A 24,931-nucleotide genomic window follows, 5' to 3' on the forward strand; every position below is an offset into this window, starting at 1 on the left:
TCGTTAGCAGGCAGCAGCTACCTTGCCACTGCTCTCTGTGACTGTAGTTGTTTCACCATGTTTGCGTATTTATGAGAAATAAAAAACACTTTCTGTTATTATAATAATTTATAACCCATCCGTTACTACATGTGCAGGGCACACTACTGAGTTTAAAAACACAGCTGAAACATGAAGTGGAGTCTGTCAACTCGCAATTTCCTTCTTCCCATATTGTGCTGCAATGTAACTAGGATTCGCCGGCCGAAGGCCGGCGAAATTCTAGTAGGCAACAGTTCCAAAAGTTCAGATAGCATGAAGCTAACAGACGAACACAATTCTGATAATGTTAACCCTACCTGACTCAGACTGTCCCAATAAACGTAACGTTGTTGTTGTTGTTTTTGTTAAATTTCCGCCGTCCTGCTCACCGCGAACACTAAACTGTCGGTAGAGGTTGTTTACTGTATCTTAGCAACGCGAGTCCGGCTGGTTACACAGAAATGTGTGGCCTATCGAACTATGTGACGGCAGTCGAGAGTCAAGAGGGGTCTCTATAGCAACGGTTTCTGTTATGTGTGATGTCAGACCAGATGCTTTGTAGCCTGATATAAGTAATAAGGCCTACTCAGAGCATGCTTTGCTGTATCTATTTAATAATGGTACTGTCAAGTGCCAGTCCTCCCCCTTTGTACCAGAAAGGGCTATAGTATGAGAGATACATACCAGAAATTGAAATAACTGCATAATATTATCTAACAACAGTAGCCTACAGCATTTAGCAATTTATAGCTGGAGAAAATGTCCAAGAAACCAAGAGCAGGAAGACGAGAGGCACAAGAGCAGCCAAAGAAGACAAGTCCTGACGAGCCGCAAGAACTGAAAGGGACGCAATATGGAGGGGGCTCAGTGTGGATGTCTCTCCTCATTTTGCTAGCTGTCTTTACCTGCTCTGCCTTGATCATGTATGTGGTCTACAGGAACTTGTTCCCAGCACTAAGTGATGATGAAATGCACAAGATCAAGATCCCCAGAGACATAGATGATGCCAAAGCACTGGGGACTGTCCTGTCCAAATACAACAACACGCATTACACCCGAGTGTTGATGGTCTACTTCACAACATATATCTTCCTTCAGACATTTGCAATCCCTGGATCAATCTGCCTCAGCATCCTGTCAGGATATCTATACCCATTCCCTCTGGCTCTTTTCTTAGTCTGCCTGTGCTGTGGACTGGGTTCCTCCCTCTGCTATATGCTCTCATACCTGGTGGGGAGACCTGTGGTCTACAAATATTTCACAGCGAGAGCCCAGAAATGGTCTCAGCAGGTTGAGAAGCACAGAGACCATCTAATCAATTACATCATCTTCTTGAGGATAACGCCTCTTCTCCCCAACGCTTTCATCAATGTCACCGCACCTGTGATTGATGTGCCTCTGGGGGTCTTCTTCCTTGGAACCTTCGTTGGAGTTGCCCCACTATCCTTCGTGGCCATCAACGCAGGTACAACACTATACAATATGACCACAGCCCGGGAGGCAGTGTCCTGGAACTCTATGCTCGTGTTGGCCGCACTCGCTGCTCTCTCCATACTGCCTGTCTGTTTTCAGAGAAAACGGCAGCAGAAATTAGAGTAGAACAGTGGTTCTCAAAGTGGGGGTCTGGGGACCCCCCAAGGGTCCTTGAGGGAGTTTCAAGGGAGTCCCCATGCTAAATGAGTTTCAAACTGCTTGAGGTCCTTGAGATTAAAAGGTTTGAGAAACATTAGAATAGAAACACCAGACTGTTCATCACCTCATCTGTCGGGTTGATCCCTGTCCCTTCCCTGTCCATGGCTCACGAACAGTATACATGCAGCTGTGTAACTCAAATCAACCTTCTCTGCAGACCGAGCTCTGTACCATGGGGGACCAGGCCTTCTGCTCGAATGCTCCTCGACTCTGGAATTCCCTCCCTGACCACCTGAGAGCACCGCAATCTGTTTTTCTCATAGGCTTTATGCCTCACCCAGGGCCCAGGGGTCATCGCCATGTTGGCTTGTGGTGGACATTTTTGACAAAATTCAAAAAAGCCACATAGAAAATGAGTATTACCAAAAACACAGACCTTTCTAACCATAACAGCCAGGTCATTCTGAGAGTGTACAAATGGAACCAAATGGACCCAGGGTCCTTGGAAATAAAAAGTTTCAGAACCACTAGTACTAGTGGACTCCTAATGATAGTGTCTTAGTAAATCAGTGTTATAGGCATGATGATAAGAAAACCTGGAGACTGACATTTAGTAATTGGGTATTATGATCAAAATAAGAACATTAGCCTATAATGGTGTATAAAAACAGATAGGCCTACCGGTCCAGTCTTTTCCACGGACACATTTGTCTGTGTACAAACATTACATCCCATTGACAATGAATGGACAATTTTGAGTGTTCGTGTAAACGTACACAGTGTAGCATTGAACACGAAGGTGAGGACGCAAATTCTGATTGGCCGGAATGAGATGATGTATGATGATAAGATCGCCCCTCACTTCACACGGGTCACAAATTATTTTATAATATTTTACCCTGATTGTAGCACTTTGTTTGTTACAAATCTAAAGTGCATTATAAATTCATTATCATTATTGTTAAATTGTTAAATTGCTTTGGCTAAACAAAACAGCTGCTGGTGACAAAGCAGAATCTGTGAACACTGGCAAAATGAGCCCTCCTGCATCCAAAAAGAATGTGGTAAATCCTGATGACTTTATGTCACACAGTAGACTGTCGTGGCGGCTGGCCCATTCTTTACTTCTCATGGTTGTGCGTACTGGCAACGGACCATCAACAACCGGGTTGTCACACACAACACCACACGCCAACAGGATTAAACCATACATTCTGAGCGCATAACCCAAAAGTCTGCATATAAATTTGTTTGACTGATCTTATCTGACTCTGTGCACAATACATCAGGTATGGACTTATTCTGAGCTTCTTTGAGCTCTGCGCTTCAGTCATTTGACCAGCAGATGACGACAAAGGCCAATTGAGCCTTTGCACTAAAGATGGTGGAGAAACACTTTTTGTGTTTCAAACTTTAAATGCCATGTAAACAAACGAGTGATGATTCATTAACTCAGACAAGTTTGAAAAAGTCAAAGATAAATTCATTATAATTATTCAAAGTGTATAAACTGTATTTTATACACACACTGTATATTGTATAGCCACTGCAAGGCTATAAAACAGAAAATATGTTAATAGGCCTACAATAAATAACTATAATAGTAATAATAATAATAATCAAATAAATATTAGAATTAACTTTTGGCTTACAACGATTTCTAAGTAATGCTGACGCATTACTTAGAAAATCGTTTCCCATCAAATTCTAACTTCTCATGACTCAGTCCAATATGTTAATTTCCAGGATATTGCTCAGTGAGAGAAGGGAGGCGGAGTGCTCTGGGCCCTTGGTATTTCCCTGAGACAGCAAGCAAATTGAAGCAAGGCATTCATTCACAATGAGGTCGCGAACCGTTACAGATCACATTCACAGCAGCATGTTTTATTCTGGGTATTTTATTTGTCTCTGTATTGCCTCTTTGGGTGAGTAGGCTAGTTTCTTTTTTTCTTTTTAGTTCTTTATTTATTTATTAGTTTATTTGTTTTTCTTTCTTTCTTTCTTTTACATGAAATATCTTAACTTCCAGGAGTAACTGTGAGCAGTCTGAAGAAACTACCTCATGTGCTGGAATATGAAATTGTAACACCTCAGAAACTTGGGAATATAACTGAAGATAGTTTTTCTTCAAACCAGGTAAAATAAATCTTTTTATTTCTCTTGTTTTTCTTTTCATTATATGTTTCTCATTTTGTTGTTTTCATTACTGATTGATTTAATGTGTGTGTGTGTGTGTGTGTGTGTGTGTGTGTGTGTGTGTGTGTGTGTGTGTGTGTGTGTGTGTGTGTGTGTGTAGACACACCCCAACATAATCCGGTACTCTCTAACAATAGCAGGACAAAACTACACTCTTCACCTGGAAAAGAATAGGTGAGATGACTTTTATCACAGGAAACAAGAACTGACTGGCAAAAGACCACCTTAACATGGGCTTCAGTCTATTCTGCATGTACAGAACACTGTCTTGATCACATTTTATTCTTTCAGAAATCTTGTTGGGGGAAGCTATTCTGTGACACATTATTCAAAGGATGGCACCAAAGTCACAAGTACTTCCTATAATAAGGTAATGTTCTTTAATCGTTACATTGAGTCGTTTTAACAAATTTTTAACAGTTAATATAGAGCATGCATAAAGCATATAGCGCATGCATAAAGTGAATGGGAAATCGAGTGGCAAAGTGACTTGGCAAAGTGAGTTTAATGTCGTTTAACGTTGTTTAATACAATCAGATAGGACTTTTCTGTTTGGATGTATGGGCTATCAAGGCCAGAAAAGTAGTTTTTTGCCACTCAGTAGGCGTATGATGATGTGACGAGCATACCCTCTATACTACCACTGTACTGAGAATGGCATGAATACTACATCAAAACTATACTGTACTTTGTTTGTAACACACTACATCGTTCTAATCTAACCTAAGATATAATATTATGATAAATAACAATCATGTGTTCACCGCCTCCATCAAAAACAAAGAAATGGGCAAGAAATGTATTTAAAAGAACAGAAAAAGGTCACTCTTCAGGCTGTTTCAAGGTTCAACCTGCTGATTAGAAAGTCTTTAGTGCCCCATACAATTCAGACCCTGAAACCTAAAGGGCAGCTCATGGGCTTGGCAGCATAAAGAAAATACTCTGTTCAGAGGATATCCTGTGCCATCTACCCTTTGGGTTACAGCGTTTAGTGACGCTTGTTTTTCTATGCCAGTCTTAGGCAGGGCCTCGTGCCGCGTGGTCTTCCTCGATTCTACAAATGTCTTCTAAACAGTTTTCTGAAAAACGGATGGTGCTAATGTATATCAGTGGTGCTCAAACTTTTTCACATCACGGACCACCCTAATTATGTATTTGGCCGCAGACCCCCATGTCAAAATATATTTTTTCCAAGGACCCCCAGAAGCAAAGATCTGAGTTAAATAGGTTCGCTTTAAGAATACATATTTTCAAAGATTTTCATAATTTGTTATGATTTTTCAAAAATAGCAGATCCGCTTGTATATCTGCTATTTTTAATCTAAAGGGACACAGGATGCTTTCCCAGTTTTAATGGATATCACATCATCTGAGCTGTTCAAAGAGGAGCAACTTGGGTTGTGTAAATGCAGGGTATAATTCAATTGAGATAGCTGAAGTATTTTCAAAATACAAATATAATATCTTATAATAATATCATATCATAATATCAATATAATAATATCTAAAATCTTATCAAGAACGAGAACCCACGAGCAACCAGAACGAGGTGGTGCCCTCTTTCTTTACAGTTATTACAAGTTACATTCTATGTGATAGGCTTTTCACAACTGTCAAACACAACAAGATTGAATCTAATCTAATCTACTAGTGCCTTTACTGTTCCTAATATATGTAAACGACGAGCAGCTTGTGACTGCAACTTGTTCCTGTTCGCAGATGACTCAGCACTGCTGGTCTCGGACAGGAACAAACTGCAGGTTGAAAAGGCCCTCAGCTCTGAACTCGGTAGAATCTGCACCTGGCTCGCTGATAACTATATATCTTACACCTGGGAAAAACTGAATCCATTCTTTTTGGATCAAATAGTAATCTCAGCAAGGCAGATGGCTTCTTGGTTAGAGTGGGTGACAATATTATCACACGAAAAGATGAAATGACCTACCTAGGTTCCATCCTGGAGGCAAATCTTTCCGGTGATAAAATGGCCACCAACATAATCAAAAAAGTCAACCAAAGAGCAAGATTCCTATACAGGATCTCCTCACTGGTCAACAAAAACACCTTGAAGACCCTAACAGGAGTCCTCGTACAAGGTTACTCATGTACCTGTCTAAATACTTCCTTAATGTCAATGAAGTCCACACCCACAACACCAGAGGGAGTTCAACAAACCATGTGCAACCCAGATTCGGCACAAACAAGGGACAAATTTATTTTCACTCCTATGCCACAAAAATGTGGAACGCCCTACCAACAGTCATTAAGACATGCAAATCTCTTGACTCCTTCAAAACCGCTCTCAAAGGGCACCTATACGGACGGCTGCAATTCGAAACTGGCCCCCGTAAAATCTGAATCCCCCCCACCACCACCTTTCCCCCTCACTGTATACAGTTAATAGTTTTTGTATTGAATTGTGCTTGAAATGTACTGTAATTCTGCAAACTGTTAATAAATACTTCAATCAATCAATCAATCAAAAGACTTCAATGTCACACAGGATCAATAATGTTAAGGTGGCCTCTGCTGATCAATTGTTTTGAAAAACCCTTAAATACTTGAACCCTTAGCGTCCCTCTTCTGGTCATGTCATAATAGACGAACGTTCTGAAAAGATTACACTTGTGTGAAGTGAGAGGCGCTCTTAGCATCATATATCACATTCCATGCTCAGCCAATCAAATCATCGCTATGGGGTACACACAAACACACAAAGTTGGGCATAGGAGGGACTAGCGCCCCTCAACAATAGTAGATCTACAAGCTCACAACGTGTCAGGTCTTGACACCATTGTGAGCTTGATCAGCCAAGAAATATGTCATATAGATGGAGACAATGAGGGTCCACGCATAGATAGGATGGGGTCTCCGGTCAATGAAGTATATACGGTTAAATGGTTCATTTCATGTTGTTTCAGGGTCACTGCTTCTACCATGGACACATTCTGGAAGTGGAAGAGTCTTCAGCCAGTATAGGACTGTGCTCAGGAGTAAAGTAAGGGGAACAGGCAGATAAGACTATGGCTTCTCTGACTGAAAAATACATTTATCACTGGATTTTCTGGTCCACTCAGAAACTGTGACATGAATGATCGTATTATGTATTGTATTTTTTTGTTGTTGTTTTTATTCCATTAAGAGCTGCATGATCATTTTTTCAAGTTTTGTCAAGGGGAGATGTTTTATGAAAAATGAAATAGAACGAATTCTCCTTTCCTCCCATAGGGGGTTTATACAGCTTCAGGACAAGGTGTACCTCATTGAACCTCTTACCAGTACTGAACCAGGACATCAGACTGGTTTTCATGCTGTTTACAACTACAATCACCTACGGAGGAAGAGAAGCTCCTGTTCTAATGGAAACACAACCACATTCTTTGATCATGTGTCCAGCGCCTCTGGACTGTTCCAACTCAGTGGCCTGGTAAACAAACACGCACGCGCGCACACACGCACGCACGCACGCACGCACACACGCACACACGCACACACACACACACACACACACACACACACACACACACACACACACACACACACACACACACACACACTTTTTTACATGTATAATAATATCTATTATCTAACGTCTTCAATATTCAGAAAAGCGGGGCCCAGACCAAAACCCAAACTGGAAAACCACGGATAGTGGAGATGGTCCTGGTGGTTGACAACACAGAGGTATGCTATAATGAACAACTAATGAATCACGATGTATGACGATTAGAATGTCAATACTATGTCACTAATCACCCTCACTAATATTTGTGTTTTAACATTTCTCAATTGTACATGCTTTTACTGATCAAAATCTATTCTTTACTTCCAGTATAAGAAGTTTGACAGCAGGAAGTCAGTAGAGGCCAGAATGCTTGAAGTAGCCAACCATGTGGACAAGGTATCTTGCTATTCTGATTAGCTCATTCAAATGAACCCTGCTTCTGTGAGTTGTGAAGGTTTCGCTGAGAAAGGGAAAACAAATCTGCTGATGAACCTGCAGTCCTGTCTTGAATGAGGAACATGAGCAAGACTGAGCAAGATGAGCAAGACATAATGGTCACATTTGATGTATTACTCACTAACAGAAAATTTGAAAATCTGCAGCATTTTCAGTGGTGCCCAGCAGATTAGATCACCAACATTGTGATGACCATAAAATGAAATGAATTCTGACTAGACTGTATAATAACTGTGAGGTTAGCCTGCATTAACAGCTTCTGTTGCCTATACGGTTTCAGTTCTATCGGCCTGTGGATGTTCGTGTGATGTTGGTTGGCTTGGAGATGTGGTCCTATCGAGATCAGATAGAGGTCAGCACCGATCCTGAGGTTTCCCTCGTGCGCTTCCTTGAGTGGCGACAGAAGAGCTTGCTTCCACGGACCAAGCATGACAATGCACAGTTTGTCACGTAAGAGACAGCTACACTGAGTGTTAATTTAACTCTGAGAGTGTACAAATGTAACCAAATGGACCTTTATGGGTTCACTTGGTCACATGTTGTACACTACACTAACAGTGAGGATTTTACTGTGGTCACTGGTTCAAGATGTATTTGTGTAGCTGTTACAACATGTGTTGAACTTGAATTCATTCCCCTTGGTTCAGAGGCGTGGATTTTGAGGGTTCAACAGTCGGCTTGGCCAACACTAACGCCATGTGCACCGCCAACTCTGGAGCTGTCAATGAGGTGAGCATGCTTTATGTTTCCTGTGTAACAATGCGTAATTCACTGGACGTGAATGAGGAAAACATATTCCATTCTATCTCTCTATGTACCCTGCAGGACCGTAGCTCAGACCCTATAGGAGTTGCATCGACCATCGCTCACGAGATGGGTCACAACCTAGGCTTGTCTCATGACACTGAACACTGTACCTGTGGCTCCTCAACGTCAGCCAAAGGCTGCATCATGGCCGAGAGTGTTGGGTAAGCTCGACTTTGAACTTGAACCCCAAGTTGTGGCAGGAGTAGTGTTCCTGTCCAAGATTGCGGAGGCTAGTGGTTTGAATTTCCTGCCGTGCCTCTGCTTGCCCGAGTGTCCATATGAACATGATTATCCGTGTTCGCAGGAGGAAACACAGACCATCTCTGATCTCTGCACTAGTACAGTAACTCAGGTTGGTCAGGGAGGCACTTGTTCAGTGGGATGTGGAACAAGGTAGAATAGTGTGTTCCTCCGCTATGTTATGTCTTCCTGGTGCAACGCCTCAATGTCAGGTAAAAAGAAACAGCCTCATGGTTGTCTGTGCTCTCCCTAGCCTAGGACCAACTTACTAGAGTATGACTAGTAGTGACAAAGGGACTTGAATACGGGATTGGGAATTGGTGTAAGATTAAGATACTACATATCACTGTAATGCGTTAAAATCCACAGTGACTTTAACATCCCTCTGTCTATGTCTAGAATCCCCTATCCCCATATGTTCAGTAGCTGCAGTCAGCAGCAGCTTGGACGATTTTTGGATGAGGTGAACCCTTCCTGTTTGTTGGATACTCCCTCTACAAGTCGTATCTATGGAGGAGCAGTGTGTGGAAATGCATACCTGGAGCCCGGAGAGGAATGTGACTGTGGCACTTTACAGGTTTAATATTAAGATCAGTAGAATAAAGCACACAGAGACAGGCATGCACAGTCATATACTGTACACTTATACACAGTACAAATTAACCTCCTTCTCTCTTTCTCAGGAATGCAAGAATCCATGTTGTAATGCCACTACTTGCAAACTCAAAGAAGGGACCCAGTGTGCAGAGGGAGAATGTTGTCACAACTGCCAGGTAACACTCACACACGTACAAGCAAACATGTACAGTAAATGGGTGCACACACATATACACACATACTGTATACAGCCCAACCTAGTCAATATGTGTCATTGTCACTGTATGACAGGAATATGGCCAATCAGTAAAGGTTCTTAGTGGGGTGAAATTTGGGATCCCAGGATTAGTGTTTGCATTTAATCTAAAATGAATTGTATTCATATTTCCCTGTTCTCATTCAAATGTAATTTTATTCCCCCCTCCTGATAAGTCTGGTTTTAGCAACAAACAAGGGAACTGGCATGCTCAACTCAAAAGTATGATGTAACAATTCACAGCAGCAGATTTTCAGTATTTTCAATTTGTGGGTGGATGTGAGCTAGGTGCTTTTGAATTTGAGCTTGAGTCCATTGATAGGCTTTTTGACATTACTGTTTCCTCTAGTTTGATCAGAAAGAACAACTCTGCCTCTTGGGAAATAACACTTAACTGGATGTGTGATGTCACAATGAAGCGAATCGGCTATTGCATGCACGCACACGTTAAACCGTTACAACATCATATATGAGTCATGATTCTCGTATCAGTTCCACAAAAATACTAGAAATCAAATCAGGAAATGATTCACTTCTGAGGTTACATGATCAGACATCTGTGTTCTCTAAGTACTTCTTTTAAAGTGACTTCATAAAATAATTAATTATTTTTTACATTTAATATTAAATATTTTTGTTAACCATCTATCATTGCCCTTTCAAGTGGTGAAAGATTATAATATTTTCTTATTTTCTGGATCTACGTCTAAACTCTTGATTATAGTACACTACTTGGATGGTTTTGTATAAAACTTCCTTTCTTTACTTTTTATAGTTAAAGCCAACAGGCACCATTTGTAGGCCAAGGTCAGGGGACTGCGACCTGACAGAATACTGCACAGGTTTCTCAGCATTCTGCCACGCTGATGTCTATGCGCAGAATGGCCTGCCCTGCAACTATGGACGTGGATACTGCTATAATGGACAGTGTCCTTCACATAAACAACACTGCAAAAGACTCTGGGGACCAGGTAAAACAGCAATATCACACAGCAATGGTGTAGGTCCGTAGGACATGATCCACAAATCTGGTTGTTTCTGACTCATCAGTTTGATTATATTATATAAAAACCTCTAACTGACTCTGGTTCAGATGCTGAGGTCGCTGCAGATGCCTGCTTCAACAAGGAAAAGAAATGCAAAAAGACACTGTTTGGACAGCGGTGTTCAGACCGGTATGTATATGTAATCATTCCCAACTTCCAGTTCATCTCAAAGCCAGTCAATATCATAACAAGGTATTCTAGTGTGTAGTCACAGTGTGTATTGCTTATTGACACTATCCTGTGGGGGTTCTGTGGTGGCAGGGATCTGAAGTGTGGGAAACTGTTTTGCTCGGGCGGTTGGGAGTTCCCTGTCACATCCAGGAAGTCCTTTGTCACGCTATCAAATGGTGTGACATGCAACGAGGCTACCATGGACACTAAAGACAACTACCCATCAGATCTGGGAATGGTCCCGACTGGCACCAAGTGTGGCCTTAATATGGTATGAAAACCACCCATGTTGCTACCGATTATCTAATTGTATTAGTTCATATTCGTGCATGCATTCTGCCATACTGTATGGCTGCTATGGCAGTGTTGATTTTGTCGACTAAATCTTATGACAAAAAATATTCAGCGACTATGTTTCACTGACGAAAAGAAAAAAAAACTAAGATGACTAAAACACTAAATATACTGACAATCAATCATGTGAATTTGAACTTGCTAGGGTCCATTGATAGGCTGACATCACCATTTCCTATAGTTTGATCAGAAATAACAACTCTTCCTCTTACACTTGTGGTTTGTGATGTCATATCATATGAGTCATGATTCTAAGTATCACTTCCACTGTAACCGAGACCTAACTAGGCCTTGTCTGGTCTGTGAGAATGCCGAGGTATAGAGACAGGGCCTATACCTTGAGCGCAGGTCGAACCGGCGGTCACGTGGGAGATCTTGATATGGTATCCGAGGTCTGCTACGTGATCTGGGTTCTTCTTTACTTCATTCTGTCTGCCACCTGCGTAGGCATGGGTATTTATGGCGTTGGGATGTCGGGGGTGATGTCACGTCCCGGTTGTGATGTCAGAGAGGCACTACGTTCCTTCGTAACATCCACAAAAGTACTAGAAATCAACTCAGGACTTGAGATTGCATCATGATCATCTGTGTTCTCTAACACAGACTAAACCTATGATGACATTTTCCACTGACAAAAACTAAATAAAAACTAAGCTTTGATGACTAAAACTAAATATACTGACAATTTTGTCAACAAATTAAAACTAGACAAAAATGTTGGAGAGGGACTAGTGGAGAAGAGATCCAGTAGAACTAAAAGACAAGTAATTTTATGTTTGGTTGCGCTCTAAAAAAGAACCAATATATAAGCTCACAACTCGTTGCAGCACGATGCGTTGTGAGCTTGTAGATCTGCTATTTTCAGCATGCAACCATCAAGGCCTGCCAACACACATTTTAGTCAACTAAATCAACTGTAGATTTAGCCGATTAAATTCTTGTGATATTTAGTCGACTAAAACTAGACTAAGACTAAAACATTTCAGGTGACTAAGACTAACACTAAATGGAATTTTATTCAAAAGACTGACTAAAACTAAATAAAAATGTGCTGTCAAAATCACTGCTGTAATGGGTCTCTCAGGTGTGTTACAATCAACGATGTGAACACACGAACAACATCAAGACGTACGGAACAGAGGACTGCGCTGCTAAATGCAACAACAACGGGGTGAGTGAGACATGTCTAACCCAAATATCATGAATTCGTCAAATAGTACAATAACAAATAATTGACTATACAGTTAACCGGTCTGTGGTCTCTAACAGGTCTGTAACCATGAGAGGCAGTGCCACTGTAACCCTGGCTGGGCTCCACCCTTCTGTAACGTGGAGCTCTCAGAGATGCCCACAGGTACTGTGTGTGTGTGTGTGTGTGTGTGTGTGTGTGTGTGTGTGTGTGTGTGTGTGTGTGTGTGTGTGTTACAAACTCGTATCTGTTCCCCTGTGCTCTGAGGAGTTAATCTAGAGTTAAAGCTGGAGGGAGATGTCCTCATGGTCTCCAGAACAACTGTACTCTGTTCTGATGAGCACAATTGAACACTGACTTAATGGAATTTCCCTGTTAGTCTGTTATATATTACAGTTCTGCTTTCTGTCTGGTTGACGTACACAGTGAAATGTCCACCCCCGAGTAATGACCGATATTCAATCAGTGTGTGTGTGTGTGTGTGTGTGTGTGTGTGTGTGTGTGTGTGTGTGTGTGTGTGTGTGTGTGTGTGTGTGTGTGTGTGTGTGTGTGTGTGTGTGTGTGTGTGGGTGTGTGTGCGTGCATGTGTGTGTGCGTCACTCACACACAGGACCAGATTTTGCTCTTGTTACTGGCATAGCATCTGCAGTAGCCTTCCTTCTGCTGCTAGTTGTGGTCATTGGAGGTGTAATATGCTGCAGGAAAAGGAGACAGTGTCCAAAGAGGTAAAACCAGACAGCGTTAATTTCCTTCAGTCATGGTGATCACATTCTCTCACAACTATAGGCCATGCCAAAACGAAAAGCCTTTCTTTCCCCGCAGTCCGTCTTTGATCAGAGCCTCTGTGTTTGTTTCTCAACAGGTATCTCCACTCAAGCACAGGACAGTCAAACCCACTATTTTGTTCGGGCAGTGCTCGGGGCAGCCCTCGCCTTGGGAGCTCACATATCAGTCAACCCACATTTGTGGAGTCTTCAACCACTCAAGTCTGTAGACCTCTGCTTTCTGCACTTCCACTATCTAGAACTACAGTACCCAGCAGACCTGCTCCACAAGTGAGATTGCCGTTTGTTTTGATATGACTGATTATCATCATTCTGTATCTTTCCATCATGTTGCATTCTGTGAGTGCATTAATATTTACAGCCTGAAATTTTGAATTTGTTCTTAACCACTTGCCTATTATGTTGAGACACATTTTGAGCTTGTAGATCTGCTATATTCGTAAATCCGTTGTAAATCCATTTCACTAAGACTAAAGGCTTTAATCTGTTAAGGTCAGAATAAATTATGGAAATAATTATAATAATAATTATTCGAATAGTTATTCGTCTCAACTGCTGATGAATATACAAACCCTTGTGACATAAGCCTTTCCGTGCTGTTTAACTGTTCTCTGACTCCATTCCTCACCAGCGACCTGGTAAAGGACCAGGTGTACCTCATCCTCCACCTGGTAAAGGACCAGGTGTACCTCATCCTCCACCTGGTAAAGGACCAGGTGTACCTCATCCTCCACCTGGTAAAGGACCAGGTGTACCTCATCCTCCACCTGGTAAAGGACCAGGTGTACCTCATCCTCCACCTGGTAAAGGACCAGGTGGACCTCTGCCATCAAAGACTGAACCGGTAATACAGCGTGTGCGCGCGCACACACACACACACACACACACACACACACACACAAATTGAATAATTTATTTACCTATTTGTTTAAAGATAAAACATTGACAAACTGTTTATGAACCTGCTGCAGTGTTAAACCATATTAAATAACAAATGTGACTATAGCACAACTGTTACTGAATAGAAAGCAATATGCAATACTGGCTTTATTGTGTGGAGTTTGCATGTTCTAAAAAGACAATTGACACTGGGTGAAAAACATGGTTACAAAAATCGTGGGAATAAAGAAAACTGGCCTAAAGCGTTATTCATAGTCTGGATTTTCGGTGGTGAGGTGACCACCAAACTACAACATGACGTCACGAGCCGCGGTGAAGAGCAAACCACCGCCCCAGCCCTTCTCTCTGTTTTTACTCACCACCGCTCAATGTTATTTCAGCTCCGGTGGTCACCTCACCACCGGAGCGGTGGTCACCTCCACCACTGAAAATCCAGATTATGAATGAGCCTTTACTGAAATGTTAAGTTAAGTTTGAGTTCAAATAAATCTTCTCAGGAGGTACTAATAATTGCAACATTTGTAATGTATATTCTTTTAAAGGTACGTTATCATTCATTCATAGCAGCTTTTTAGCACAATTAAATTAAACAAAGTGGGAAAAGGGGGTTTCTGAAGCCAAAAAGGTTTGAGAACCACTGCTCTAACCTTACTGTGTCTCTCTTTTAATGTCTAAACCCAATGATTTGTACACATGTGTTCCTGCAGACTGGAAGGTCACCTAAGCAACCAACTGTTGTCCAAAGTAAAGTTGCATCTTTTGAGGTGAGATAAATTGAACCTCATACTGTATCTGTAATAGAACCTCATACAGTGTTTACAGATGTTTAGTTTTTTAGCTTAGATACATTTACAAATATGAAATATAGATGAACTAGTTTTCAAAATGATTAATACATTATATTTTAAAATGTATTTTTAATGTTTTATAGGCCAAGCCACTAGCTCCATCCAGACCTCTGCCACCACTTGGAACAAAGCTGGTAAAATAAATTAAGATTTCTCTTCAACGCATGCACGCACGCACGCACACACAAACACGTGCACACACAAACACACAAACACACAAACACGTGCACACACGCGCACACACACACACACACACACACACACACACACACACACACACACACACACACACACATACACCAGAGGCGGACTTATCATTGGTCTAGGGTGGGCTACAGCCTGGGGGCCCCCGACAGGGGGGGCCCTAAAAAAGGAGATTTGTGTTTAGTTATTGTACATTTAGTATTATGGTTAAAACATTGAGAGCTTCTGCTACAGTGACGCTGTGTTGTGGCAACTTGTGGGGTAGCTGTGGAAACCCCTGCCAATGTCGCTGTGCATGGCAGCCTGCATTCAGCGACTAGTCTGTCTGTCTGTCTGCCTGCCTTTCTCTTTTGGGGGGGCTGGGTACCCAAGAATTACAGCGAAATTAGAACAAAATACGCCAATTTATTTCCCAGGGGGGCCCTGAAAATTTTGTCTAGCCCGGGTAAATCCGGCCCTGACACACACACACACACACACACACACACACACACTGACACACACACACACACACACCTATTCGCTGAATATTTTTACAATATATTTTTGATGAATACTATTGATATTTTGTCAGATCAAACCAAAGCCACCAGTGCCGCCAGTAAAGCCTTGTGGGATATCATCTCCATGGAAACAAACTCAACAGGTGTGTATTGCAAGCGGCTCAGACTCTTGAGGTGTGTCTGACAGCAGTCCAGTATGTAATGCAATGTCTCATATGAGATTTCAATGTGTTCAATATTAAACGTACTCCCTGCTTGATACAGAGGAGGCAACATGCCAGAGGTCTCAATAAGACTCACAGTTGGCATTTAAACATTCTTAACATAATTCAGGGAATTTAGATATTTAGAAGGGGGGAAAATAACACTGTGGTTTTGGACACAGTCCCAACAGTAATGCAAAAGGAATGACTCTGTGTTTTGGGGTTATTATGTGCACCAGGCCTGCACAAAACTCTTTCGACCCACTGCTAAACAAACTAGAGATACAAAATGTTACAAATATAGCATTGTATTAATATTGGTCTATATCGCGAGAGAAAGCTATAGAGATACAGTGAGAGAGGGGGTAATTGGGATTGCATTTGGAGGGTGACTCATCCATGGTGTGTGTGTGTGTGTGTGTGTGTGTGTGTGTGTGTGTGTGTGTGTGTGTGTGTGTGTGTGTGTGTGTGTGCACGCTTAATTGTGCATGTGTTTGCGGTTTTCCAGCCTGCAGGGAAGGCTGCCCTTCAGCCCCCCAGCAAGCCCAGATGACTGTAGGAGGGAGGCACCAGAACCAACCAGTTCTCTAAGAGAGGAGATAAAGTTTTACTGCAACTATAGAAGTGGATTGACGGAATTCAATCAGTGGGTGTTGATGAGCCCTTTCCCGCGACATTGTTCTGTGTTGACCAGACCTGATCAGCAGAACTGCTGACTGGAGGACTGAGGGACAGTGACTAAGTACATTATTTTACTTGAGTACCGTACTTTTTTTTTTCTTTCTTTCTTTTTGTTGCTACTTTTCAAATGGAAGTATTGTGCTTTTGACTCCACTTGGAAGAGCCTCTTGGGACCCAGACTTATGAATGAACTAGGCCTACTTTCAAATAGCACATCTACAGTACAAGCTCACAGCACATAGCGACTTCTGATTCGTTTTTTTATGGAAATGTTCTAAATTGTAATACAGCAATGCATTCGTTCATATTAAAATAAATTTACTTTGTAATTTGTATGTTTGTATACTTTTAGTATTTAAGTATACAGTATACTTTGTCCATGGAGGAAATGTATGAAACAGCCTCAGTTTTTGTGAGTCAATTATCTCTCTTGAAAATGGTATATTCATTTCAGATATTTATTATTTATCTTTAAATGACAACTGGCGATGCCAAGATTATTTTGATGAACCTTTTGTTTTTGTCTTTTAAGGGAAAGATCTTCCTGCTTTTATCTTGGGATGAGGGATTAGTAAGCACTTGCACTGACAATTTATGCTGTGATTATTTTTACTAACTGATATTGCAGTATATTTCCTGTATTATGTGGTACAGCTTTCCAAGAAGAACAGAAGAGATTAAGAGATTTTTATTTAAAAAAATCTGGCATGAACTTTACAGGAAATGATGTGTGGCTTTTGGATTGCCTTCAAAGTTCAAACCATTTGGGAATTACTATGCTTGACCTACTGTGATTATTTTTTCCATACAATTATTTTCCAATGAATGTTAATAATCTGAGTATTTCACTGTAGATCTTTGATATTGTATTAAATGAATGTCATGATGTAACCTTCCAGAATCCATATCAAATTACCATAATGGCCATATACTTTAAGCAACAGATTGTTTTCTTTTGTATGCTTACAAGACAATTAACTTGAAAAGTTGAGAATTATTTATTGAGGCTTTATTGTCTGGCAGCAATAAAACACAATTTTCACAAAAACGTATAAGGTATTTTATGTTTATTGTCATATTACCTGCAAAGTGCAAACCCCATTGTCAAGGCAATTTTGCCTGATCTGTCCCTTCATGAGTGGCCATAGTTGTAAACTGGTTACATAGCAACGGAGCAAACAACCTGCTCGTAAGCTAGCTAGCTAGCGAGCACTTGTCAACCCCCAACAGGTTGGATCAGGGTTGGAAGTTGGATCCGTTCAAACTGTACGCCTATACCCGATGTGACGTTGCGAAAAATGGACCAAGAATTAAGTGAAGAGAAATTGCAGGATTTGTACGCATGGATAGATACTATACCATTGTCCCGTCCAAAAAGACACATCACAAGAGACTTCAGCGACGGGGGTACGTTAATTGGCCAGCTGTTTGTAGTTTGACGCGGTCGTCATTTTACAACACTTGGAAAGTGGGCTATAGTCCATTTTTTTACTTATAAGTAAAAGTATCAATAATACTAGAAATACTCTGCTAAGTAGGCCTATGCTTAGCCCTGAAACATGACTGCCATGATGATTATCATGACAATCATGACGTAACTTCACCCTATTTTTGGCACTCGCTGCATTTACAAGTTTTCCGTATATATAAACATTCAGATTTCAAATATAAAGTACTCACATTTTGTCCCACGGGTGTTAGTAGTAGCAGCCCAAACGCTAGCACTGCTGCATCCCGCGTTCTTTAATAAAAAGCATTTTTGTCCGAGCGCCCCGGCTACTTTTTTCAAACGGGGTTCGTTTGGGAAACCCACAGTTGCACACCGGGAGCGCACTCGCCTATTAGTCTGTATTGGCAGGGCGGTCAGAGTACCTATATCGAACACACCGAGTGCCACCCTCCTCCCGACCGATAGGGGCGCGTAGTTGAAAGCCAATGGGAAAATAACAGCTCGGATAAAAATGCTTTTTATTAAACAACGCGGGATGCAGAAATTCTAATCGCTGGATCTGCTACTAACTAACACCCGTGAGACAAAATGTGAGTACTTTATATTTGAAATCTGAATGTTTATATATACGGAAAACTTGTAAATGCAGCAAGTGCCAAAAATAGGGTGAAGTTTCGTCATGACTCTCGTATGAATACGAGAGTCATGAATCATGGCTAGCCTATGCTAAAAGTCCTGTATTCAAAATGTATTTGTAGGCTAAGGCATCAAAATATACTAAAGTACCACAAGTAGAAAGTAGGCTATACTCATTATGCAGAATGTCCAATTTCACAAATTTTAAATGTAGGCATATAGCCTAAAATTATTTAGCAAATAGCAGATCTACAAGCTCACAATATGCGTGGCACACTGGCATCACAATGCATTGAGAGCTTGTAGCCTTGTAGATTGGCTATTTTCAATAGAAGTTCAAAGATGTTTTGTAATACATACAAAAGTATAGTAGTAGGCTAGCCCAAATTTTTTGATTCTCGTAGAGGTTTTTTTCGATTCTGACGAATCTCTCTACGAGAGTCAAAACGCTAACTCCGCCCCTAATGTCGAAGAAGCAAACTGATGCCTTTAAATCACTCTTACCTTGTACAAATGCAAAATCTAAGCTGCTTTTCATGTTGCCCCACTTGTTTGTGAGCTCTGCGGAAGCATATTAAACTCTGTCAATGCTTATTTTTCAATAAAAAACGTTTTATAGTCAACTCTGTTTCTGAGTATTTCTTTCACCCGCAGCCATCTTGCTTTTCTCTCCATTGTAAATACGGTAAACGGCGCAACAGAATTGTAAATGCGGTAAACGGCGCAAGAATATTGCCCGCGCCCCTAGCGGCCAGGGTTCTCTTGCGCATTTACAATGGAGAGAAAAGCAAGATGGCTAAAATACCTTTTTTATTGAAAAATAAGCATTGACAGAGTTTAATATGCTTCCGCAGAGCTCACAAACAAGTGGGGCAACATGAAAAGCAGCTTAGATTTTGCATTTGTACAAGGTAAGAGTGATTTAAAGGCATCAGTTTGCTTCTTCGACATTAGGGGCGGAGTTAGCGTTTTGACTCTAGTAGAGAGATTCGTCAGAATCGAAAAAAACCTCTACGAGAATCAAAAAATTTGGGCTAGTAGTAGGCCTAAGTTTAAAAAAAAAAAATTCGACAACCATCTATTGAATTGACCCTACAATGTATGTTGACCCGTTTCTAGTAATGGCTGCAGAACTTGTTAAGCACTTCTTCCCTAAGTTGGTTGAGCTGCACAACTACAGTCCTGCAAACTCTACACAGCAGAAGCTGAGTAACTGGGACATTCTCAACAGGTATGTGTCTTTATGAATCTGCTGTGGCATGATGTCGGTAACTTCCAGTGGATTGTCATTTGGTTATTGAATGTAAACTAGTCTTAGGCTTGGCTCAGGGAAGAGGAGAGGACACCCCTGCCATGCATAATCCGCTATGGCACCGTTGGAGGTGCGAAAAAAGAAAGCAGGAAGACCATCCTTCTGTATGAAATAATAGTCAATATAAGCTGTTATACAGGAGGTACAATTTAGTCTTATATTCAAGTTCTAAGGACCCCCAGAGGGGGTCTCAAGCTAAATGACTAAATCAATTTAACTACTTTGACACTATTATTATACTATTATACTGTTTTAGAAAACAATGACAAATGTGCAATAATAAATGTGCAAAACAATGACAAATGTGCAAAAAATGTATTGGGGGTCCCTGGAAAAAAATCATCTCAGAGGGGGGTCCGTGGCCAAATATAAATTAATTTGGGGGTCCTCGACATGACAAAGTTTGAGCACCACGTACTGCTCTGAGTAGTGCTATAGGCCTCAGCAATGGGCTGTGAGAACTGATTTAAACACACCCACTCATCGTCTCCCTGGACACAGTCCTGGAATATAGCCAGCTATAGATTTATGGATTGCATTGCCACTGTAAACAGCTTGTGTCCCATGATAGTACGATATTGCACAACTGCATATTGCATATCTGAAGAAAGAAAAACCTAAATAAAAAGTGAAGACTTTTATTGATGGTTTACCCTGCACTGTAACTTATTACTGCACTTATTAATTCCCACATTTGATCTGTGTCATTTTATTTTTAGCATTATTTTCTATTCTCTTAACCACTTTAATCCCTGTTCAAATTCACAAAATTCGCAAATAAATAGCACATTTACAAACTCACACGTTGCATCTGTCTAACAACTGAATGGGCTGACTCCACTGTTTTGTTGATTGCAAACAACTTTACTTGTGTGCTCTGTGAAGGAAGGTGTTCGCCAAGCTTAACTTTCATGTGACCGAAGACACAGTGAAGAAAATAGTTTTGAGCTCCGCAGGAGCCATAGAGCCAGTACTGTGCAACCTCCGTGAGAAGATAGACAAGAAGCTGGACAACACTGGAGGCAATGTACTGCTGTGTGTGTGTGTGTGCAAAAAATACACTACTTGCTCATGCGGGACATGAAGGGTAAACAACAAAAAAATCCCTTTTGATTACAGGATCTAGAGTATTACAGCACCAGGAATGAGGGAAAACATCCTACCGGTACAGTAAAATATAATTTTTACTATTGCTTTATAATCTTGCCTACATTTGTCTTTGCAGATACTTGGTTTGCAGGTAATTTTTTTACAGGGCCATGTCTGACCGTGCTTCTTGACATAGAGAACCGGTGAAACATTCCTCAGGGGTAACAGGACCAATGAAAAAGGGAAATCAGAGTGATTGCTTAATATAGGACTGCTGATTCGACAATGACTCGAACGTGACTACACTCTGTGTGGTGCTTATACCCTAGGTGTTAGTGTCATGTGTGGAATGCATTAGCTGACACACTTGAAGTCGTTAACACAAAGCCATGCAATCCCAAGGTCTGAAATTTTTCTTTTGCTGCAGCAGCAGAGGTAAGAGTAATATTAGAATTTATTTTTTAATAGCTCCAATTGTTCCTCTCAGCTGACACAAACAAAGTCAGCATGATGGCATTGCCTTGAGGTATTGAAGTGAGAGGGCGCTGGTGACTGCTGCCTCTGAAAGCAACATGAGCTGTTGCTCCATTTGTCAATTTAACCCACTAAATTCTGTCACTCGGAAATTAAATCTTTGTCTTCTGAAGAGGCCGTTTCCTGCCTTCTCTGTTTGGCCCAATGCCAACAGCTCGGGTTCGAGGCTTTGGACTGCAACACATGGTTTACTTTGAGTTCATACATTCATACTAACAGACTTCACTAACACACGCATGCACATGCACGCACGCACACAGTCACACACACACACACACGCACACACACACACACACACACACACACACACACACACACACACACACACACAACTAAATGCAGCACATTGTGAGCTTATAGCTGTTCACAGTGTGAAACACCAGCGAACAACTACTTAAATCAGGCATAACTCTACCCTTAAACCCCTAAAGCTAAAAGTAATAAAATGCCTATACCTCCGACCTGAAAACAACCATTTATCATGTGAGGAGCATGACTTTCCTAAATTGTACTATACTTGAGGGGAGATTTGGCCATCGGAGGTACAGTAATACAAGTACACACACACACACACACACACACACACACACACACACACACACACACACATCATACATGTACTGGATGTTTAACAGCATCAGATAGGGCAGGCAGGCAGACAATGCGTAGACAAGACCTTTAGGGAGGGAACCAAAATACGTTTCCCACACCTCATCTCCTGTCCCTCTGACCTCAACCCAGTGCCCTTTCTTTCCTCTTTGTCCTCTGCCGTCTACACCCTCAACACTCACCACCACCCACACACAGTCACAGAGAGAGTTCAGGTCCACATATCAACCCCTAACATCACCAGATGGTCTTTATCAGTGGCACTGACTGAGCTCAACGCTGCTAGACTTCAAAGCCTCAGTTCTCCTTCCACAGTGTCTGGTGGTTATGTTAGCTCACTTATTGCTGCTTATCACATGTATCTATCTGACCCCGTGACCTCTTTGTGTTTATAAAATAAAAGCTAATAGAGTAGATAGATACCTGCGGGTCACGTTCACACGGCAGACATTTTGCTCTTACTTCATACTCTGGTTGGGATTTCCCACACAAACCATCCATGTGAATATGATCAGTGAAGCTATGGACAGACACTCCCAATAAGAAACAAACAACATGGAGAACTAACAGTGGGACCACATTAGTTGAGTTGTGATGACCGAGGTGTTCTTCTGTCTTAACTCAGAACCACGTCGGGTTGAGGCCCTGATTCAGCCTCAGCTGAGAGGAGGTATAGAGATGAGAAAAGACCAAACAATAACAGAAAAAAGCAGGTACGTAGGTATTAGTCAAACAATGCTATGAATTGAAATTGTGGCTATTAAATAACTACTTATGTCATGTTGACATGTGAGCTTGTAAATCTGCTATTTTCGCTATATTCACATACAGTATAATCACCTAATGTATAAATAATGGCATGCCTAAAATAGGATCAGCTGGTTGGTTAAACAAAAATGTTTCTGTGGTTTTACTGTACAGGTCCGCCGTACAGATTACGTTGGAGATGGATCCCGCTGTGCGTCAAATGCTGCAGGACAAGGAGCAGGCTCTCATGGCTTTACAGGAGACTGTGGAGGTACTATAGACTCTCACTGCACTTCTAAAATCTAAAGGTCAGACAGGAAATATACGCAGCTCACAGCCATGACATCTGCAGACACAAACCTATTCCTGTGTCCTGTACAGGATATGTAGCGCACACACACACACCTGCAATGCTGCTGTGTGTGTGTGTGTGTGTGTGTGTGTGTGTGTGTGTGTGTGTGTGTGTGTGTGTGATCTGTGAGTCATAGCCTGTGTCAGCAGTGGTCAGTCAGTGAGTCAATGAATGAGTCCTGACCACAGTTATTTTATTTTAACCACTTAATCGCTCTATGCTTATTGAAACGGACGAGTTATGAGCTTGTAAATCTGCTATTTTAGAATAAGAATATGAATATTATGTTTGCATAATATTGTTTATTTATAGGTGCACAGTATGACCTAGGATGTGATCCGAAAAGTGTTCTTCATCTCAACTTTAATGCCCTTTTTTCATTAATGAACATAAGGTTCAGGTAATAGCATAATAGCTCACAATATGGCAACCCATTCGGTATTAAAGAAAAGTCAAAAGATATATATATTTTTTGCCTCTGGGGGCACCACCTCCTTTTTTGTGTAGAGACAGTAACTCAGTTTGGCTCCTCCCCTTTCTTATAGTACACAACTACACGTCCCCCAGGTGCTTCTGTGTTTATTCCTACTAACAACTGTTGGCCGTATCAACAACAACACTAGTACTTACACACGTAGGGCGGCAGTGAATCAAAGAGCTGCTGGATGGGAACCGTGAGGTTACCAGTTCGATCCCGTTAGTTAGCAAGACGCTGAACCCCGTCCCCTAATTGCTCCCGATGTGCAGGTTGGTGCCTTGCATGGTTTCCTCCGCCATCAGTGTGTGAATGGATTAATGTAATGCACAATCTATGTAAAGCGCCTTATAAATGCACCATTTACCATTTAACACTACATGGCAGCGTGTGTGTGTGTGTGTGTGTGTGTGTGTGTGTGTGTGTGTGTGTGTGTGTGTGTGTGTGTGTGTGTGTGTGTGTGTGTGTGTGTGTGTGTGTGTGTGTGTGCGTGCTTGTAGATCCTACAGATGAAGGTGAACAGGTTAGAGCACCTGGTGCAGCTTAAAGACATGCGCATTGAAGACCTGATACGACATCTGGAGACGTACAAGACCAGAGCTAAACTGCCCTAATACGCACGCATGCACGTACACGTTTTGGTAGTACTATATTTCACATCAAGTTTTTGGCGTGCAACTACATACCGGTATACTGTAAATCAGCAATAACCTCATCACTAACTCCTACACCTAACCTCTAAATGCCTAACTCTAAAAAAGATTTAACCAATAATAACAACCATTTATCTTGTGAGGACAAGGAAATCTGTCCTCACCAATTTACTTGTGGGGACTCAACTCAGTGGCCTGGTAAACACACACACACACACACACACACACACACACACACACAGTCACACACACGTTGTTGTTCTGAGACAAATCGCCAAGTGCAATAAACACATTTTCATGAAAAGGACCTCAGTATATCAAGACAAAAGAAGATTTCCCTGAAAGATATGTTGAACTCTCGCTCTGCCAAAATGAATCACAGCATCTGAATAAATAACTCACCAGCAGAATTATTATTCTCTCGCCCTATTTCAGCATTGTCTAGGTTTCGAAAAAAGTATTTATTTGGTGAAACAGTAC

The 24,931-nt window shown here is 41.4% G+C and overlaps 3 protein-coding genes across 3 annotated transcripts; all 3 read left to right on the forward strand.

The window, feature by feature from the left end:
* Positions 1-894: 894 nt before the first annotated feature.
* Positions 895-1,620, forward strand: LOC308327909 (transmembrane protein 41B-like; the record flags this gene model as incomplete). The annotated part of the gene is made up of 1 exon (XM_080781541.1): positions 895-1,620. One exon carries the CDS (start codon positions 895-897, stop codon positions 1,618-1,620), a length of 726 nt encoding a protein of 241 aa, XP_080637667.1.
* A 777-nt stretch (positions 1,621-2,397) lies between these two features.
* Positions 2,398-17,510, forward strand: adam8a (ADAM metallopeptidase domain 8a; the record flags this gene model as incomplete). Its single annotated transcript, XM_080782921.1, has 25 exons — positions 2,398-2,452; positions 3,683-3,789; positions 3,950-4,023; positions 4,141-4,219; positions 6,771-6,847; positions 7,078-7,276; positions 7,456-7,533; positions 7,682-7,750; positions 8,091-8,260; positions 8,458-8,539; positions 8,636-8,778; positions 9,257-9,434; positions 9,541-9,630; positions 10,486-10,681; positions 10,804-10,885; positions 11,018-11,198; positions 12,366-12,452; positions 12,551-12,635; positions 13,081-13,195; positions 13,333-13,525; positions 13,887-14,099; positions 14,863-14,919; positions 15,087-15,137; positions 15,782-15,853; positions 16,422-17,510. 25 exons carry the CDS (start codon positions 2,398-2,400, stop codon positions 16,464-16,466), a joined length of 2,778 nt encoding a protein of 925 aa, XP_080639047.1. The 3' UTR covers positions 16,467-17,510.
* A 382-nt stretch (positions 17,511-17,892) lies between these two features.
* Positions 17,893-24,412, forward strand: spef1 (sperm flagellar 1; the record flags this gene model as incomplete). The annotated part of the gene is made up of 6 exons (XM_080782922.1): positions 17,893-18,001; positions 19,800-19,911; positions 20,878-21,019; positions 21,509-21,516; positions 23,146-23,242; positions 24,299-24,412. 6 exons carry the CDS (start codon positions 17,893-17,895, stop codon positions 24,410-24,412), a joined length of 582 nt encoding a protein of 193 aa, XP_080639048.1.
* Between the last annotated feature and the right edge of the window lie 519 nt (positions 24,413-24,931).

The sequence above is a fragment of the Protomyctophum bolini genome (assembly GCF_963924005.1).
Source record: "Protomyctophum bolini genome assembly, chromosome: 14".
Taxonomy (NCBI): Eukaryota; Metazoa; Chordata; class Actinopteri; order Myctophiformes; family Myctophidae; genus Protomyctophum; species Protomyctophum bolini.